The 20,892-nt window shown below is 41.5% G+C and overlaps 2 protein-coding genes across 4 annotated transcripts in view; both read left to right on the forward strand.

The window, feature by feature from the left end:
* Positions 1 to 633: 633 nt before the first annotated feature.
* On the forward strand, positions 634 to 17,039 carry dcp2 (decapping mRNA 2). 2 transcript variants are annotated; one of them, XM_038733936.1, is made up of 11 exons: positions 634 to 902; positions 1,130 to 1,281; positions 1,444 to 1,571; positions 5,146 to 5,244; positions 5,328 to 5,480; positions 5,579 to 5,691; positions 6,537 to 6,641; positions 8,097 to 8,205; positions 12,924 to 13,013; positions 13,147 to 13,198; positions 15,094 to 17,039. In XM_038733936.1, the coding sequence occupies exons 1-11, from the start codon at positions 835 to 837 to the stop codon at positions 15,222 to 15,224; spliced, it is 1,200 nt and encodes a 399-aa protein (XP_038589864.1). In that variant the 5' UTR covers positions 634 to 834; the 3' UTR covers positions 15,225 to 17,039. The 2 variants fall into 2 exon arrangements, with proteins under 2 accessions (XP_038589864.1, XP_038589863.1); XM_038733935.1 differs by having other exon boundaries at positions 636 to 902; positions 12,924 to 13,028.
* A 689-nt stretch (positions 17,040 to 17,728) lies between these two features.
* LOC119914323 (3'-5' RNA helicase YTHDC2) overlaps positions 17,729 to 20,892 on the forward strand; it is a 36,056-nt gene continuing 32,892 nt past the window's right edge. For both annotated transcript variants that reach the window (XM_038733557.1, XM_038733558.1), the window contains exons 1-4: positions 17,729 to 18,079; positions 18,158 to 18,257; positions 18,966 to 19,131; positions 19,313 to 19,403. In XM_038733557.1, the coding sequence (XP_038589485.1) occupies positions 18,972 to 19,131; positions 19,313 to 19,403 (251 nt within the window). In that variant the 5' untranslated portion in view covers positions 17,729 to 18,079; positions 18,158 to 18,257; positions 18,966 to 18,971. The remainder of the gene's footprint in view (positions 18,080 to 18,157; positions 18,258 to 18,965; positions 19,132 to 19,312; positions 19,404 to 20,892) is intronic.

Genomic DNA, 20,892 nt, shown 5'->3' on the forward strand with positions numbered 1-20,892 from the left:
CAAAACAGGATTTTACACAGTGATTAATTATGTGTTTGGTGTATAATATTGAAGCAAAACCATCTGTATTTGGATAAATTATTTGGTTTAGGCAACAAAAATGACATGAGACATTTGTTCAAAATACTTTTAGCCAGCTGTTTTAAATAACTGCCATTTATTTCTAAGCATTTTCTGCGAACGTCTTTTACTGTGGGACAGACACCTCAAACAAACTTGCTAGATATCGCTCCTCATTAACTGACAGACATGAAGATCAACCAATAGTGTTTCGTCTTATTTACTCGCGCCCTCATCCCAAGCTTTTGATTGGATGGTTTATTTCCGGTTGTGAACTAATGCCGCGTTCAGGTCATCTCGTAATTATGATATTCAACCGTGAAATTGATCTTTCCGAAAGCTCCGATTCATCCGACTTGGCACTTAGTGGTACGGAAGTGCCTCAAAACTAAAAATGCATCACATCAGCCAAAAATCCCTCCAATGTGATTAAACGTGCATGGTGTTATAATGTCAACGCGCCGTATTTGAATCCTCACACAACTCAACTTTTCTTTCATCACACGACCAACTCTGTAACCATCATGAAAACGGTTGATGCGGTGAACGCTCGGAATCCCTCCGTCCGTATGACCTGAACGCAGCATGAAACAACAGTCCGGTTTCGGTGGCGGAGTGAGAGCTGTTACTAGTTGATACCTGTGGTTGATACTAGCTAAATTACTTGTCTGTAGCCAGTATAAAGCTTTGGTCCACTGACTTGAAAATGCGGGTGTAGCTTGCTGCTCTTATGGCTTTTGCGTTTGCGCCTGAATGCTCTGAGATAGAGTCGGGATGTTTTCAACCAACATGGAAACAAAAAGAGTGGAGATCCCCTCCGGAGTACTGGACGACCTCTGCAGGTACGTTAACTGGACGCTTTACCGACCTTTACCGTCGTCGTTTGGTTGCCATTCCACTTTCAAGTGCTGTCATAAAGACTGTGACTTCACTGTGTTTACTAGTAAGCGAAAACTGTTCGTCGAAGATCAAAACTAGCACGATGCGCGTAGTTATGTTGTTGTTGTCGTCGTCAACGTTAGCTGATGTTGGACCTGGTCCTGATCCAGCCTCTCCTGTGTTTCTCCAGCCGGTTCATCCTGCACATCCCCAGTGAGGAGAGGGACAACGCTATCCGGGTGTGCTTCCAGATCGAGCTGGCCCACTGGTTCTACCTTGACTTCTGCATGCAGAACACTCCAGGGGCCCCTCACTGTGGGATAAGAGACTTCGCCAAAGCAGATATCCTTACGTGTGAATGATGACGTTAAATGACCTAATAGCTTTTTTTAAATGTATCTTTTACATTAGTTGCACGCTGATATTCATATGCTCTGTACTGTACTGCACACAATGCAAAGCATGCCATAAGTGCCTATGTTAGTTTCCTTGACAGCTGCAAACTCTTCCATCACTGTCCTTTTCTGTTGCCTCATGGAGAGGATGTGCAGAAAGTTCTGGAACAGTGGAAGGAGTACAAGATGGGTGTACCTACTTATGGAGCAATCATTCTCGATGAGTCGCTAGAAAACGTGAGTTCTTTTTGCACTCATACACCACAGCAATATCTGACAAAGCTTTTATTAAATCATTTAAAGGATATTTCTGGTTTATGAATTTCATCATTTTAATAAGTGATATAAACATTGTACTCACCAAGTTAATTGCTGAGATCTATCAGGCACCTGATAGAACCTTTCGCCCCACCAGACTCCAGCACACACAGACACACACATGCTAAGGCCCACCTTAATCAGGCTATTTGAATTTCCAGCCAAGCTGACATGTCAAATCACACACATATTGGTGAAATATTGAATGACTAGTCCAGCTGAGCAGGCAGCAAGTATTCCTGTCCAGTTCAATAAACCAAGTACTGCCATCTCACTCACAAATCACAATACAATGATACAATGAATTAAATCATCCCAAGGCAGTGTGTGGCTCAATACTATGGCAAAATAGTGTTCACTGAAATCACCCAAGCAGAAAGTACACTAGTAATCCTGAAACATGACTGACTGAAGATACAACAATGTCATAACACAACACTGCTGAGTGCAGTTTTTCAAAATAACAGTCACTAAGTGAGCTGGGCAACTTCACACACTCCAAAAGCCAACATATACTCGACTGACAAACTAACTCTCACACAGGTTTTATAGCAGCATCACACCATAATGATGCAAGACACATGCTATGCAAACAGCATATAAACTAAGAAAAAAAAATGAATTATCTGGTCACACAATCAGATGACTTCACAAAGTAGCTGATCAATCCTCAAAGTCCAGCTAGCAACAAGCAAAGCAAGATATGTTTCTGGTGGACGGTGACTTTGTAATAATAATATAATAGCGTGTCTTTTCCCGTTCTTGTTCTTTTCTCGTTCCCCCTCCGTGATACCGGATAGTTAGCCGCCAGAGACTGAAAGGCTGAAATCCTTTTGAGAAGAATTTCCTCCAGGACGCTCTCTGTAATCAATCCCCATAGTGCAGGCTCTTAAGAGATGATGGTACCTGCCACTGCCGATGAGCTTGAGGTGGAGTTACCTCGTTCAGTGTGCGGACCGGTGTCTTTTTCCGTTTCTTTCCTAAAGTTAGCTGCAGTTATTCTGAATGTGCAGAAAGTTTTGAACATGAGCAGTAAACCGACTGAAACACAGGAGCTATTGAAGTCCAAGAGTTTATAACTGAATTAATTTATCATTGAGGTGAAGAGGTGCTACCTATTTAAAGAGGTTACTGCTTTACACCACTGCATCCGACGCTTTGCGTTGCACTTGGTGATGTAAGCCTTGGATGCACCTGCTCGGCCATGGAAACCCATTCCAGGAAGCTCTCTACACACTGTTCTTGAGCTAATCCGAGGGCCACAAGACGTTTAGAGGTCTGTAGCTTTTGACTCTGTAGAAAGTTCTCTGTGATTTTATGTGTCCTACCGCTTCGTGGCTGTTGTTTCTGTTGTTCCAAATCGCTTCCACTTTGTGATAATACCACTAACAGTTGACCGTGGAATATTCAGTAGTGAGGAAATTTCACAAATGGACTTATTGCACATGTTGCAACTTATCATGGTACCACGCTTGAATTCACTGAGATCCTGAGAGCGACCCGTTCTTTCACAAATGTTTGTAGAAGCAGTCTGCATGCATAGGTGCTTTATTTTATACACTTGTGGCCTTGGACAGGGCTGGATTGGTAATCTGGCATACCAGGCAAATGCCCGGTGGGCCGACGCACCTTTGGGGCCTGTGAAACGTAAATTATTTATTTATTTAACATTTTTTTTAAAAACTAGGCCAATGACTGGCCCACAAAGCATGGACAGCAGCCCATTGGGTAATTTTCTTTACTGACATTGGACTGGCCCAATCATATCTCTTACTAGTCTTAGAATAAGTTACAAGTCTTACAAGTCTTGATGAAGTCAGATGGCTGCTGCCAAATGCGCAAAATAACTGATATGTTTGCTACGGAGGCTGCAGTAGCGTCAACATCAGCTGCAGTACCCTACTTAGTGCAAGCACAGGCACTAGAGGAGTAAAGGAGAGCCGTGGCCACTGCCAGGCACAGGAGGAGGCGTGTGTTAGCAGAGCAGGTTGACAAAGTGACAGGGCCGAGGGGGAGAGAGAGCTGGAGGAGAGTGGAGGTGAAGCGGTAAGCATGGAGTAGCTCAGTCTGCATATATACAGTAATGTTAATTATTATAATAACAATAATAACCGTAGGACTAGTAAGTGAAACAGCCCTCTGGCCTCTTTCGGACTGGTTTGTTTGGTTTGACAGATATTTCCTAAGCTGACTGCTTTAATCTTGGGTGTCATATGACCAGAGTGCCTTTGCGATTAGAAAAAATGCAATGCAAATCGCAAATGCAATTAATTGTTCAGCCCTAATTTCCAGTGAATCAACACTCACTGTTGTGCCAATACTATAAATTGCCAAAATATCTGCTAGTGCAATCTCTCCAGGAGCTCCACCCTAATATTGCAGTTGTCAGTCGTATCTCCTACAGAGAGTAGAAAATGTTTACAAGAGTTGATCCTGGGAACATCTGAGCTGGTTTACTTTTGCAGAAGTGTAGTCTCTGTTGACCTAATTCTTGAAACTGCTGACTGCCAGACTTGGTCAGTAATTTCAATACCAAAGTCTTTTGCCCATTGCTCCCTAAGGTGATTCTAAGAAGGAGAGACCATTTCTTGAATAGAACTGTATAATCTAGATATCAGTCGCCTCGAACTTAATCCTGTTTGATCAGGTTCTGTTATAAAGTTTACAACCTTATCAAGCCTGGCTGCAAGGACCTTGTTTAGAATTATATAGCCAATTGAAAGCAGACTTGCAGGTCTATATGATTCACACCTCAGACGGTCCTTTCCCTTTTTATGTAGAACTGGAATTTCAGCTTTTGTCATGGTTGGCAGCAGTGACTTGCCCTCACGTATTGCTGCAAACAATTTTTGTGATGATTGGTTTCATTAAAAAGGCTTAAGGCCCCATCCACACAACTGCGTTTTGGTTTTAAAACGGAGACCTTTTGCTACGTTTGCACCTCCCGTCCAGACTAAAACGGAGAAATTTGAAAACGCAGCCAACCCCGTTTTTTGTTTTGAAACACCAGAGAGCTAATTGAAGATAAATTGGTAACAGCATATAAAGGACTATTTAAAAACAAAACAGAGAGAAGGAAGACGGATCCTTCAGTCATGTTATGAGTGTTGTCGTAGCATAGTTTCGTTGCATAGTTTATCCACAAAAGGCCACTCTGTGACTCCCCATTTTGGCAACACAGTTTGGCTGATATATCGTTTTTTTTAAATCCTCAATTATCAGAATCGGTCTTTAAAGTCCCATATCAACCGGGCTCTACTATGGATACACAAACACACAAAATACTTGTTAGCTGGATACATTCATTGTTTGGTCTCTTTGTGGGATTTGTCAACAAGAAAGGAAAACATAGAAAATAACCTTAACCTTTGAATTTTCACACTAATAATATTGTTGATATGAAGCATGCCATGACACACCCTTCATCAGTGTACACCTGTTATGAAAAACCACATCACTTGCTGCAACTAACCGGTGCATCTTTTCTCCTCAGGTACTGCTTGTTCAGGGCTACCTTGCAAAGTCAGGTTGGGGCTTTCCAAAGGGGAAGGTTAATGAGGATGAAGCTCCTCATGACTGCGCAGTTCGTGAAGTGAGTTTGTTTTTCAACTTTGACCAGCGGGAAGCATTAAGAGCCGTGTATATGTGTGTATCAAAATACTGGGTGTTTTCTAGGTGTTGGAGGAGACGGGCTTTGACATCAAGAATCGCATCTGCAAAGACAAGTACATAGAGCAGAAAATCACTGACCAGCTGGTGCGGCTCTACATTATACCAGGGGTGTCAAAGGATACCAAGTTCAACCCCAAAACAAGGAAAGAGATCAGGGTAGGAATTCATTTTTTATACATTTTCTCCTCAGATTGATTTCCAGCTTTTAGTAGCTGACAGAAACATTTTATGATCTTGTTCTTCTTTTCTTTTAGAACATTGAATGGTTTCCTATTGAGAAGTTGCCTTGTCACAGGAATGACATGACCCCAAAGTCTAAACTTGGACTTGCCCCCAACAGGTTTTTCATGGCCATCCCATTCATAAGGTGCGTGTGTCGAAGGTTGCAATTCATTATTTCCATTATTGAAATATCTGTTCATATTTTCCATTAAAGGAATATGCACATACACACTTTCCTTCTGAGAGATCTCATATCAGGACGTGGCACATGGCACATTTGCAAAGTGCCTACACAGGGGATTAGGACCCAAACGCAAGACACCTAGCCAGAGCAGGTTCTGTTTCTCATAATATATTAATATAACACAAAAGGTGAAAACACTTTCAAAGGGAAGAGGCAACCAGGGGTCCAGAACAGGAGAGCAGTCCACATCAAATCCACAATCCTAAAAATAATCCAACAACACAGGTATGGTAAGCAGGCAAAATCCAAAAAAGAAATCCACAATACAGGCACAGAATACAGTCAGGGACCCTTGGCAAGGAATGAAGACGACGCACTGAAAATAGGCAGAGCAAACACCAAGACTAATGTACAAAAGGGAGGGCAGGATGATTAGACACAAGTGAAACACATTAGGGCAGTCAACACAATCAGACAGGCATACATACATAAACTTCACACAAACTTCAGACACCTGAGGCAGAATATTTTCAAAGTAAAACAGGAACTACCAATTCTCAAAACCATGACAGGTTAACCATTTAGCTAGGTAAATGAAGCAGGGCAGAGAGCCTGGCTCTGTTCAGAGTTCAACAATACAACTATCAACGCCTGTTGTTGCTCGTTTGCTTAATCTGTTCATACGTGTAAACACATCTAGATGAGGTTTCCTCAGTGATGTTGAACTTTTATGTGCTCGACTTGATAAATGTGATTTAGTTTCATTCGCTGGTATTGATGGCGCACTTCCTGCTCCACCTGTACAGACCGCTGCGAGAATGGATCAGCAAGCTGAAAGGCGAGTCAACAGACAGCGATGAGGACTTCGCAAACAACGGCAACACTCCATGCAAGTCTTCAGACAATACTCGGTAAAAACACCTTATCAGTGCTTGGTAGAATGTACCGTTATTTCTTAAATAAAAGCTTTGTGATACCGGAATACCTGAGTTAAGCCCAATAATCTCACTTTGTGGTACAGGCTCCAGGTCACTTGTTGCTAACCAAGCAGCAATCTTTGGGGCTAAAAATTTAAGCCAGCCTAGAAGTGTCAAAAACATTTGATTGAATGGCCACTTGAGGCGAGCTAGTCCATCCCCATAGACACCCAAATAAACATGTTAACAACCTGGTACAAAAAACAATTTTTGTCTCTATAGCTAATTTCCTGAACAAGGGGGTGATTTTTATAACTTGCCTGTTTAAATGATATTAAAGCTTAAAGTTATGCATAATTGGCTGCTTTGCGTGACGGATGGTTGCTGACACAGCAACCAGGCTTCATTGGTCCCACATCAGCTCCACCTCTTTACCCATTTTTGGATTAGCCGGAGTCAGGCTCTGCCAAGATGGCAACTGCCGGGATCGAGCCACACTGAGCTTTACAGTGGCTCCTTAGAAGCCTGTGGGTGACGTCAGACGTAACTACGTCCATGTATTTTACAGACTGTGGCGTAGACCCACTTTTTTTGCAATTCACTCCTCCTTACAAACTCTAAATTCTTGCAAAATCGCATCACGTTTGGTGTAAAGATGTTTAGTGCATCTAATTTTTCTGTGAAATTTTGGGTCATTTATCTGCATCGTACTTGGTGTGTAAAGGCGGTAAATGGGACACTGCATTTTAGCTTTAGGTGGTTACTATGGTGTGTTCGGAGGTGGGAATGACGTCACACCCGAGTTGACGGCGTTCCAGTTAACAAGTCGGAAAAACACACTCAGCCAGCTGTTGTTAACAACTAGCCAGTTTAGCTATTGTTACGCCGGTTGATATAAAAAAACGCATTGTGCAGTATTTACTCATACTAAACACTGTAACAACACGTTCACAGACAGCAGTTGGATATCAGCGCTAATAAACAGCATAAACTACAGCTTTCACTAACTGTTGATACTCAGAGCCGCCATCTTGGATCACAAAGTCGGGGTAGTGCAGTTCTCCCGACTTTCCAAGTCAGAAATCCGACTTAAAGAGGCGTTCCCTTTAAAATTTCTGACTATGAACTTGGAAATTCCGACTTCCCATGTCAAATGGAATGCACCACTAGATTCCACTGTAGGCTGTCTGTCTTTTCAACAGTCTGGCAACCTTTGTTGCTCTGTAAAAGAATGGGGAATTTTGAGTGCTTGTTGGGATTTCACTTTGGAAAAAAAAAAATTGTTTTTCTCTGATTATTATTTGGACAAACACTGCACATAATAACCACTGTTGCTAATTTGTTATTTATAAGAATAACAGCTGGGTATTGGGTATGATTTTTTTTTAATGAATGTGTTGATCATCCACCTTTTACAGTAGAAAATATCCACTTTCTTCCATCTCTTAGGTCAAAATCCCGCCGCCTCACAGGTACTGATGCATTTCCAGGAGACAGCTGGTCAAAGCACAAGCAGCAGAAGGCTCTGGGCCAGCTGAGCCAGTATGAGCTGAACCAGGTTAGAAAAGATTACTCTGCTACAGTTAATCATTATGTTACAGTTGTAGTTGCTGTTACCAAGAGTAAATAGATGCATGTTTGCTAGACAGGAAAACAATGGCGGAATTCTTCCTAGTTTGAAGCTTCCAGAAGCACTATACAAATAAAAAAAAATTTGAACAGGGGAACCAGCACCCCAGTCTGCCACTCCTTGGGCACTGTACCCGACTTCCACGCAATGTTAAAGAGACGTGTCATCCAAGACAGCCCCTCCACACCCAAAGCTTTTAGCATTTCTCTCATCAATCTCTGGGGCTTTGCCACTGTGGAGTTGTTTGACTACCCTAGACAGCAAATCCCGGAAGGCCTCCTTCTTCAGACGGCTTCCCTGACCACCGGTGTCCACCACGGTGTTCGAGGGTTACCATCCCTTGAGGCACCTAAGACCTTGAGACCACAGCCTTCCGCTGGGGCTTCAGCAATAGACTCCCCAACCTCCACAGGGATGCCAGAAGATCTCTGTCGGAGGTTTGAGTTTCAAGATCTTACGGACAGGGGCCTCCTCCAGACGTTCCCAGTTCACCCGCACTACCCGTTTGGGCTTACCGGGTCTGTCCAGAGTCTTCCCCCACCCCCAACTCACCACCAGATGGTGATCAGTTGACAGCTCCGCCCCTCTCATGCGGCCTCAAAACAAAATTGATCATCGATCTTCAGCCTAGGGTGCTCTGGTGCTCTGGTGCACGTACACTTGTGAGCATCCTTATGTTCAAACATGGTGTTCGTTATAGAATCCATGACTAGCACAAAAGTCTAACAACAAACACCCACTCCACCTGTTTGGTGCATATGTAAATGCTCTGTACTTGTATAGCGCCTTTCTAGTCTTTTCGACCACCAAAGCGCTTTTACACTACATCTGCATTCACCAGATACGCATTCATACACTGAGCCTAAGTGCTCAAACGGAAATTGCCCGAATTGGCTATTCCGCCCCTACGCGGGGTTCAGTATCTTGCCCAAGGACACTTCGACACGCAACCAGGTGGAGCCAGGGATTGAACCGCCGACCTTCCGATTAACGGCCAACCCGCTCTACCTCCTGAGCCACAGCCGCCCGCACAAACAACAGTCAGAGTCGTCCCCCCCCCCCCCCCCACTACCCGAAGGCGCAGGGAGGCGACCCTCTCGTTCACCGGAGTAAACTCCAACGTAGCGGCGCTTAGCCGGGGACTTGTGAGCATCCCCACACCCGCCTGGCGCCTCACACCTTGAGCAACTCCAGAGAAGAATAGGGTCCATCCCCTATCCAGGTGTACGCTTCCAGAACCGAGACTGTGCGTGGAGGTCAGCCCCACCAGATCTGACTGGTAGCGCTCCCATCTCCCACACAAGTTCTCCTTGCCCCTCAGAGAGGTGATGTTCCACGTCCCCAGAGCCAGCCTCTGCCGCCCAGGTCTGGTTCGTCGAGGCCCCTGACCTTCACTGCCACCCTTGTGGCAGCGCACCCGACCCCTACGGATCTTCTGAAGGATGGTGGGGCCAAAGGATGGAGAGGGGGGTGCCGTGTTGCTTTTTCGGGCTGTCCCCGGCAGGGCTACGTGGCAAACCCAGCCACCAGGCGCTCCCCGGCGAGCCCTCCCTCTGGGCCTAGCTCCAGACAGGGCAGGGTCTCTCCTCCTCTTCCTCGTAGTTTCATCAGGGGTCTTTGTGAACCATTCTCTGGCCCCCCACCTGGAACCACTTTCCCTTGGGAGACCCTACCAGGAGCACTAGGCTCCAGACAACACAGCCTCCAGGTCCCCGGGGCACACAAACCTCTCCACCACGATAAGGTGATGGTTCCCGGAGAGGTAATTAATATTACTTTGTTCCTAATTTAGCGAACGTTACATAAATAAACAAATATTTTTAGCGCCTTTCGCGGGATAAGGACGGTTTACACATACAGTGACAGAACAACAAAGTCATTCAGGATTGAATGCCTTGGTAAAGAGATGGGTTTTAGTAGATTTTTTAAGTGTCCAGACAGGGAGCATTTCGGATGTCTGTGGGGATGAGCTCCAGAGGGTGGGGGCTGTGAAGCTGAAGGCTCTGTCCCCAAAAGTCCAGAGTCTGGTGTGGGGGACAGAGAGCAAACCCTTGTACAGGGGAGATGTTAGCTAGCACTAACAGCCTTCACTTATCCAGCAGTTGGGGAAACTACAGACTTTTATTAACGGACACACAGTGACCTACGCTGCATGTTTACTACCAGACTGAAACTTACTGCTAATATATTTCTCCGCTAACTTTCACCGTCATGTTTTGCCGCCCGCTCTCTCATTCACTCGGCCTCACACACAAGATACATAGAGAGCTGCCGAGCATCGAGTGTTACCATGCCCACAGTGTGCGAGTTAAAATCATTACTTGTGCACTGATATTAATGATTGTGTGACATTTTAGAAGGGTGATTATTGATTCCACAGCGATGGTGTGCCGAATACAGGGGAACACTGCTGGTCTCTGTTGTGTGCTCTCCACAGATGGTCAGGGCACTGTACATCCGCAAGTTCTGCCTTTTGCGTTCCGTCAACATTACGTTATAAATTACCATTTCAATAATCGATTTTTAAACATTTATTAATCGATTCATAATCGTCCACGTCTGCATCGCAATGCATCTAAGAATCGATTATTTCTCCCACCCCTACATGTCACTGTGTTGGAAAGTCAGTGAGCCTTTGAGTGTTCACGCTGCAGTTAACATAATCTTTGGCGTTGCATTTTCTCTCAAAGTACTGGTGGACCTGTACCATCAAAAGCCATTTAGTTTTAATGACTAACAACATATAAATATGACCATTGTAGTTTGGGCTGAAACTAACGACTATTTCGATCGTCGATTATTCAAAACGAATAATTGACTCGGGTGTGACTATTTTGAATCACAAAATTACACAATGGCTCTTTTTTATCTATCAGCTTTTAAATTAAACTAGAGGTTGTTTTAGGCATGTGTTAATTAACAGTCAATGCAATAAAATGAATACTGCTTTCAAAAATACATCTTTTAATGAACATTTCTGCTGCAGCAACAGACAGTTCTGCTGAAATCCAGTCCTGTCATGGACCAAACAGGTATACAGTAAGAAAGCACTGGTCTGAACAGCTGATCTGCTATCTAGTGACGGAGCAGCTTACATGCCTGTACTGCAACACACCGGGACAAACTGACACTATATTTAGACAAAGAAAGGAATAACTTCATGCAAGACCAATAATAACAATTTTGGAGTAGACAGCATTTCACAATGCTTATATATACTGAACCAAATTATAAATGCAACACTTTTGTTTTTGCCCCCATTTGACATGAGCTGAACTCAAAGATCTAAGACTTTATGTAGGCACATTTTGGAGTGGCCTTTTATTGTGGCCAGCCTAAGGCACACCTGTGCAAATCCCATGCTGTCTGATCAGCATCTTGATATGCCACACCTGTGAGGTGGATGGATTATCTCGGCAAAGGAGAAGTACACAGATTTTGACAGATTTGTGAACAATATTTGAAAGAAATAGGCCTTTTGTGTACATAGAGAAAGTTTTAGATCTTTGAGTTCAGCTCATGATGAATGGGGGCAAAAACAAAAGTGTTGCGTTTATAATTTTGTTCAGTGTAGTTTTCCCTAACTCAACAATTCACAAAACTCTTTTTTTAAGGGACTCTGGGCGGATGATTTTGCATCAAATATTTGCTATTGCAGTTTAACAAACAATTTATCATAATTTGGTCAAAAGCTTTGGATGTATCCAGGAAACAGAAATATTATAGTGTTATTTATTCTATAATACTAACAGCTTCCTTCAGTGCATATAGTAGACACAGATCTTTGCCATGTTTAAAAAACCAAAACCAATTTGATTGTAAATTTGTAATACGTATTCTTGATGCCTATCCAAGAGAATTCCTTTGGAAAGTATGCTAGCCAGGGAAATTGATCTGGTTTTGTTTTTGACTGCTGGTACTTAATTGATTGCCATGTAGATCTCTGGTTATTTTCCCTGCAAATGAGGCATTAAGGGAATATTTTTGGTTAAGGTTTTTAAAACACTGATTTCAATATTTATGGCTAATTTCAGCTGACATGTTTTAAAACATAATACAGTAAATGTAGTCATTAGTGGGTGAAATGTACAGTAAAAAAGAAAATTATGAAATTGTAGCACCCCTGGCCAGTCCTTAAGGTGCCCCAGGGAACCACTGCCAATCATTAGCTGATAAAATAAATCTAAACTTTATTTATTTTACTATTAGATCTATCCAGCTCATTTAATTTTTTCTTCACCTTAGTTGAGATATTTTTCTTAGCATGCATTTAATCACTTAACTGTTCCCTGTTTCCCTTTTTTCCTCCCTCACCAAATTTCCGATTTTGCTATGCAAACTTTTTTATGATAATGAGGTGCAAACGCACGGGTATCATGGAATTTGCAAAATCTTTCCAAAGGAATTGACCTCTCACTACTTCTTGGTTGTAAATTTGTCAAAATTGTGAGTTGATGATGACCGTCTTAACACACTCTTAGATTTGGTTTTTGTGAGACAAGAGACAAGAACTGCTGATTACATCTAATTTTGGATTTCATGCAGGTTCAGTCTGCTTTACTGATACAGTCTGTGTTATGAGATCTACAATGTTATATAATATTAAGACGGAGTTGACCTCATCACTTCTGTTCTTTTTCCTGCAGAACCCAAATTTGAAAGGCAATGGGAAGAAATGTCAGGACTCACCTTATGTGAAGAAAGGAGCCAATGACAATGGAGCCAGCAGCCAGCAGGTGAAAAATACATTAGTAAGTACAAAATCATATTTGTTTTAGATTTATTACTATTTAGATCAGATGTGATTCTGGCATTTTTTATTTAAAAAAAAGTTCAAACTTCAGTACCACTCTTATACTCTCTTTACAGAAAGAAGATAAAAGACTTCAACCCAGAAGACTGCAAGACAGTTTTGAGAAAGGTATGGTTTGTACAGTTACCATGTCTAACTTTGAAACCACACCCACTCTGCTAAGCTAACTTAAGAAACTAATTTCATTGCCGCACCATATCATATCATAACCTTGAAAAGTGCATGATGTGTTACTGAGTCCTGAGTTGGCAGATACTTTACTGAACAACTACTTTTCAAACATGAGACTGACATGTAAAGGTACCACAACATTTACAGAGTGACAACCCGGCAATGTTTGGCAAGAGGCTACCCACTGGCAAAATAAATAATAATTTGATTGCGGCTAGTGCTGAAATACATCTTTCATGACAGCAACAGTTACTCACATAATCGCTTGCTCTTAAGTGATTGTGCCCACAAAAAATTACTTTGAAAAGTTCTGAAAGACATACAAAAAAGTCTATGGCATTCTTGACACACCTCTTTAAAAAGCCTCAGGAAACGTGAGATTGGATTCCCCTGAAAAAGAAGCGCGGTATTTCCTCTTCCTGGAGATGCTGGGGAAATGAAAATAAGCGTCCATAGGTTGATGGATGTGGATCAGTTGTCAGGATGCACACGCTCCAGCACATGCTTTATTGTGAGCATATGAAACAGTGTCTTCATTGTTAATTTGTTGAAGAGGGAAAAAAATATATATCAGCGCAAGGGGGGACCGAACACACAACCCTCCAAAGGCCTATTCACTGCTGACGGAGCTAACTGGGAACCCAACAATTGTTTTTGAATTATCAAACTAATGTGCCGACCCCTGACCTACAGCAGTAATAGCACTGACACAACACGACAATGGCGGAGATACTGCTAGATATTCAGCGCTTCCTTAGAACTTAACATAAAACATTTAGGTCTTACAACTCCGTTTCAACACATTTGTTTCTAACATATATCAAACCTGTGTGATGACTAAAACTCTGTTTACACAATTCACTACCACATCAAAGGGTACAAGCCCCGTCCCCATGAGTGTACCTCGTCTTGCTGTTTCAAAGGTGAGCAGCATAATCCCCGCATGAGCAGCTCCACTTTGCCCCATGAGTGCTCCCTGCCGTTGCTGTGCAGAGATCCGCTCAGCGCTGTTCTCTATTGTATTTATTAATTCTGAACGTGCCGTGTGTTCAAATCGCATCTAACGCAACACTGCACTCCCTTGGGTCTGCAGCAACACACACGCCACGTTTGAAGTCGATCGGATGGATGGATCCCGACAAAATCGAAATACAAACACACACACACACACACACACACACACACAGATTCCCCTCTTTATTAGAGAGATCTACAGTTACAGAGTCTGATCTGATACTTTTACCTAAATGTTGAATAAATGTGTATCTGTATCTGTAATTATTTTTCACTAGGTGTTTGATCCAAATACCGGTCTTACAAGGCTTACAAGCTTAAGTTTATAAGCCTAAATTATTGATATGATATGAATGATGGTTTCACTGGGAGAACGTGACGCCTGAAACTTACTTGATGCGATCCGCTATATGAATCACTGAACTGGATTTTTTAGAAATACAGAAACACTAAATCCACTTGTATACATACAGTGGTTTTACAAAGTAATGATCTTAGTACAGACACTTTAATGAAATAACAGACAGATAAGTTTAATTTTATTCTGTCAACCTAGGGCACTCAGGAGCCCCTGAAGGAGTTGTCTGCTTTGCCCATTTGGTAATCCAGCCCTGACCCCCAGGGGGCTCTGTAATGATTAGCGTGTGTGTCAGGTGCAAAGTTGTGGTCCAGAAAGAGCACACTGAACACTGGGACAACAGCAAAACAAATGAGGAATAAACATCTTCCTCATATCATAGGTTCAAACCTCCCTAAGATTAAAAGCTAAGTGAACATCCTCCATACATGAAACATGTAATTAGCTTTTCTTTTCACAGATGTGGCTCCATGCAGCTCCAACGGTCACCAGACAGTCCACAGCAGAGTCTGTGAGCACCTGCTGTCCTCCAAGGCTTTCCTCAATTTCAAATTTGACAGGGACGCCATCATGAAATGTTTTGACTACTGACATGGCTGTTGAAGCGCTGTGCCTCTCCTGTAACAACATCAAACTATGGCCTTTTTACCTTATAGTCCAGGCAAGGATGTTACTGAACATTTTTTTCTTTCCTTGCTTGTCATGAACACACATTTGTAGTGGGGAGGTGCCAGTTTGTCATAGAACATATCAAGTAAGCTTCACTGGAATTCTTGGCCTTTGTTGCCCAAATTTTTAGACCTTATAAAATGGGTGGTAACCTAACAGCACTGTCTTCAATCTGTCTATGGCGGAATCCTAACTTTAGTTTTAGTTCTTCATAGCTGAATACCTAAATTCATCATTTTCTCTGCAGGAGACAGCTCACAGACCAATAGGAGCGAACTGCTCAGGTGAACTATTAGACTTTTAAAGGCAAAAGATCAAAGGTTTTGGGAATATAATGAATTTTAAGCACATGTGAGGTGACCTTGAAATGTTATAAATTCAGCTGTGATATCGTAGTGAATTTGTCCAATGTTACATTTATCATGTTATATATTGATTTTAAGAGGTAACAATTTAGACATCAGTCATTTCCTCCATTCTTCCAACTAAGCACCAAAAATGTTTTGAATGCTGAAAGGTGGGTATTAACACTATTATTGGCTTCATGTATTTACTGTGTTGTTGGCTTTATTACCAAAATCACTTAGGTTTTTATCCAGGAATATAGATGTAATGGAATATTGACTTGGGAAAGGAAGGTACAAGTGGCAAGTTGAATGTCATTAAATACATGTTACTCTGTTGTATGGAAGTAAATGGCTGCCAATATTAAAATTAAATAATTAAATCAAATTGATGTATTGAAAATCAATAATTAAGGCCAGAAAAATTACAAATTAAAATGAAGATGCCATTGACAGATAGTTTTCAGTGTACTGCACCGCATTTCACTTTATAATAATAACTGAATGAATGAAAGTGGTTGACTGTGAAATGATGTCCTGTTCTTAGCTTGTGTCAAATGAAGATGAAAATGCCCATATTGGTAAGAATCTTGACGCCTCTTTATTGAAAACAGTCTTGAGTCAACTGAAAAAGGCCCAAGTCCAATTTAATTATACGTTTTGTTTTGACCGTAGTTGGGTATTTTCCATTATATGTGTGAAACTTGGATTTTAACATTTTTATTGTGTCACACACCATGGACATGCAAAAGGATAAATACATTTCAGTTTGTTTTCAGCCACAGACCTCCATACACTATTGTTGCTATTTGCCTTAAACTGACCCACATCCCACTTGTGTTTGTCTGTCTATTTTTCAGCAGTCTTGTAATCCAAGACTGTTCTGTTCTGCGGATTGTAGGGTTTACAGGTTCGAATTCCGGTTGAGATTTCTCAGACCAGAAGTTCTCAATCACATTCTTCGTGATCCAGTAGTTAACTGCTATAGTGTTGGGTTGCCACAAAAACTTGCAGAATCATGGGCTATGGGATGGAGGAAAACTGCATTAGACTAACTGTGAACATAAGTTATTCTCAAAAATATTGCATATGACTCCCCTGAAGGGCCACATTAAGGGATTTCATGCCACTAGAGCTGAAAACTTAAGCAAAGGCAGTTTTCATAGAATGAGAAACTTTTTTAGAAGTCTTTAAAGTTCAACAATATATTTTTTTCTCAAAGATTATCATACATTCATATGATGACTAAATCTGGATGTGAGATCTCTTGTGATGGTTTTCACTGGCAGTTCTTTGTTATTGATTGTACATAAGGTGATCTCAAGTTGACCTTTGGCTTCAATGCTGTTTTGACAAAAATGTGAATATTAATAAAGTCTGTTTTTCACTCTCAGTTGTTGACTTGTTGTAATACATGAGTTATAAATATGCACTAGATTAAACATTTCAAAGTTTCTCCTGGAGAAGGGCTGATATTCTGTGGCTAATTGTACATCATGTATATGCTTAGTCTAGTAGGTTTTATAAATTTTCTACAGTGTATTTCCAACATTATACACCAAACATAGAAAAAGTGCTACTTTAGTGAAATGTCGTAACAGTTATGTGTCTCCCCCCAAGGAAGGCTCAAATTTAAAGGAAAACTCTAAGAAAAAGACCAACAAAGGAACATGTCTCTGTCTGGAGAAAGTTATTTTAACTACTGAAATTTTCAGATACGTGACTTGACGACTCATAACTATACTTGGAGGATATAAAGTGTAGCATTGATGCTATAGTAATTACGTAATGACGGGTAATGTTATCAGAAATTTTATGTGCAGTCAGTGACAATGAAAGGCCCTTTTTTAATTAATTAAATTTTTAAATGCCATTTCTGAGTTTCATGGGCTTTAACTGTTCAATACCAATTTCTTTAATCAAATATTAGAAACAATGTACGTCATTGTTTTGTGAGTAAAATGCATAGAGCGTATATGTATATAAAAAGGTAAAGTGATTCTTTCAGGTCCACGTTAGGTTTGTTGTAACGACATTTATTCTGAAGGAGTTCGACCGGATGTACAGTCGTTGTTGGCGGCACAGGCAAAACAACGTTTTACACCCGAGGGCGAAACATTTCAATGGAGTCCGTCCCACTGTCTGACGGGGTGCTGTCCGTTTGAGAATACTGTCGACTCTCTTCACTTATCAAGGCACAGTATCCGCGTTAAGTCGTTTTATGACAAGCCCAGATGTATAGCCAACCACAGTTTTGTTTACACGCCGTGTCTCTCAGCTAACGTTAACTTAGCTAACGTTAAGTTAAGCTAGTTCTGCGTTTCGATACCGGTGAAATGAAACACACGAGCCTCTTGTGGAGAGGCTTCTTGAAAGAAACTTAGCTGAGGCTCCACCACAACAGAGGTTCTGCGTGTAGCTGATTTAACCCAAGTACGTAGACACCTCACCTTACTATGACGTAACGCAGAAATTCAGTAAATGCTAACTTTGTTTTTATCGTCCGTCAAGCCTCAAGTCTACACCTCTGCCAGCAGCCGAAAGATTTAAAAACACAGCAGCCTTGTGCTCTGACCCTCTTCAGCTCGAGCCTTAAAGTCCATACATTCTGGTAAGAGTTAACGTTATGTGGTTAAGCAGAAATGTAACTTAAGTTAGTAAGTTATAGAAGACTTGGTTAGCACGGTACGTAACGTTATTGTGCTGCAGCATGAGGCCAAAATGTTATTGTGAAAAATTTTTCACATGGCTAATTAATTACTACTCCGTGTTTGAAGCTAACAGGCTGAGTAACGTTAAGTTACTCCACCTAACGACTGGTGAACTGACCTTTGTGTGGATAATAGGTAGTTTTCCCCTTTTATAAAACAAGCCTCCATCTCCACATTACATCTCCATGACACATATACAATATACATTTGTCAACAGTGAGAGATTTTGAACCATGACAGCTCTCCCTTAAACATATCGGGGCGTATTAGGCTAATGTGGAAGATGTTGTAAATCAATAATCAGAACTGAATTATGGCAAATTAAAGTGCCTTGTTAGGTTTTTAATTTGCTGCAATATGCAAAAGCAGACCACCTTCTGTTTTATTCATAGTTAATTTATTGTCTAGATGTTTTTCTGAATGTACTGTGTGATATACTAATATCACAATATAAAACAGACACGTGTTTATCCATTTCAAGACATGACAAAAGTGTTCAAGGCTTCCATCAATTCATTTTAGTTTATCTCTGTGTGTTTTGACCTCACTTTGTTAACACAAGAATTCCTACAGTCTCTGTGGTAAGATAAACTGTTGTTATTTTGCAGTGCAATATGTCGAATGCCGGTACAACGTCGCGGAAACCGTCCAGGAGCCAGCACACACCACCCCGTGGTTCCATCTCAAACGGCCTCAAAGACATTCACATCGATGAAGAAGTCAAAATAGCAGTGAACCTCTCTCTGGAGAGGTTTCGCTACAGTGACCAGAAAGGTATCTGCTGTATTTATTGTTTTATCTCAGAATATCAAAATAAAATCAAAACACTTAAGTTTGTTCAGCCTTAGTAAAATTATACATATTGTTATATTACACCAGTGTGAGCAGGAAGGTATGATAGTCAATTCTTGTACTGTGTCTTAATATTTACCCTTTCCTTTCCCTGACTGACCAGAGATGGAATTTCCCTCCTCCTTGGGCAGTACCGAGAGGGCTTTTATTCATCGAATGGCACAGTCCCTTGGTTACATTTCTAAGAGCAAAGGGTAAGTTCCTCCACCAGGACCTGTGTTCATCAAGTATCTGAGTATCTCACTCCAAGGAATCTTGCTCAGACTAAAACTAGGACTGGCAATGACAAGAACATTTTACAAAGTTATGAACACACACTCACAAAAGGGTAGAATGTTGTTTATAAAAAGCTGGATTTATTCGTGTGTGTTAAGGATCCCGTGTAGCTTCAGAGCTTACGCACATATCTGCTGTGGGCTACAATGTAGCTGACCTTCTCAAAGTGTACAGTGGCTACAGTGATACCACAAGCGTAAAGTAATCGTTAATTCGTACTTTATTAGTCTATTATTATTGTGGCATCCCGCAAAACCACGCTGTAGTCCAATGAAGAGGTGCAAACTTTCCTCAATTTGGTCGAAACGTAGTGGGCCATGAGTGTGTGTCGAATTAAATATTACGTCACGGCAGTTTCATGCAGCTTAGCTATGACAACCACATTGAAGGGGTACTACATCTACAGTGGAAAACGGAGGACGGGGAACCAAAGGCTAGTCCAGGCGAGGCGAGCAGAGCTTGTACCTGCAGACTGGTTTACTCTCGCATGTCATGTGACCAGAGCGTAATCGCAGCCTTTGTGATTAGAAAGTCTCACTTTATCATATCATATTTATCATAATGCAGTTAATCGTTCAGCCCCAGCGCCAAATGTAAATAAAAGAACTTCAACACAGTTACAGTGTGGAACATTATTGGCCCTTTGCTAAGCCATGCGCCGAATATGCAGCTGGCCAATCACAGTGCAGTGTAGGACTCGCTCTAACTGAAGTCCGACACTTTCGTGGCTGCGCTCCATTGACTCTAATGCAAAATGAGTCGTTTTCTAGTTTTCTTTTGCTGTATTTTTCCAAGATCTGGTCAAACGCTGTTCCTGGGGCACTTGTAATAGTTACAGTCGCTACCCAGAGAGGTTAAAAGGAGAAGTACAATTTTTTTCTCTTTCCAAAACCTAAAACAAATCCAGAAAACTGTAGGCTGTGGATTGTTCCTAATGTCATGTTAGTTAGCTAACACTAGCTAACTTACTACTGAATGTAACATTTTAAAGTCCTACTGTTCTGCTTTTTAATGATTGTAAAAGTGAACAGAGACCTAACGTTACCCAGCTGTACAGGAACGGTGTTGATCCTTAATGTCGTTGTCCTCTTTCTCAATAGTCAGCTAATACGGTGGTTCACTTTTACTCTGTGATCGGTAACTGTTAGGCTTTAGCTTCTCTCTTTGTTTTTTCACGTCAGTTTGACAGCCTGAATACAATCTTCAAATGTCTGTCTGCTTCTTTCTGAGATCGCTTTTTCCAAAAATTAGACAATTTTTCTCCAAGGAGTGAAGTAACAGACAGTGGCAGTACCGTGATAAAAGTCTGACAGGTCGGACTTAGCAACAGTAACTAAGGGGGGCGAGGCTTAGCAAAGGGTCAATTAGAGCTTGATACCACCTGATGAAAACATAAGCTGTAGGTAC

The sequence above is a fragment of the Micropterus salmoides genome, unplaced genomic scaffold (assembly GCF_014851395.1).
Source record: "Micropterus salmoides isolate LMB-PRFRI ecotype aquatic unplaced genomic scaffold, ASM1485139v1 Ms_hic_scaffold_20, whole genome shotgun sequence".
NCBI lineage: Eukaryota > Metazoa > Chordata > Actinopteri > Centrarchiformes > Centrarchidae > Micropterus > Micropterus salmoides.

Coding starts and splice junctions, on each gene's coding strand:
- dcp2 (XM_038733935.1), top strand. CDS start 835: ATGTTTTCAACCAACATGGAAACAAAAAGAGTGGAGATCCCCTCCGGA. Junction 13,029..13,146: donor AGCAGGTGAAAAATACATTA/GTAAGTACAAAA, acceptor CTCTCTTTACAG/AAAGAAGATAAAAGACTTCA. Junction 13,199..15,093: donor GCAAGACAGTTTTGAGAAAG/GTATGGTTTGTA, acceptor TTCTTTTCACAG/ATGTGGCTCCATGCAGCTCC.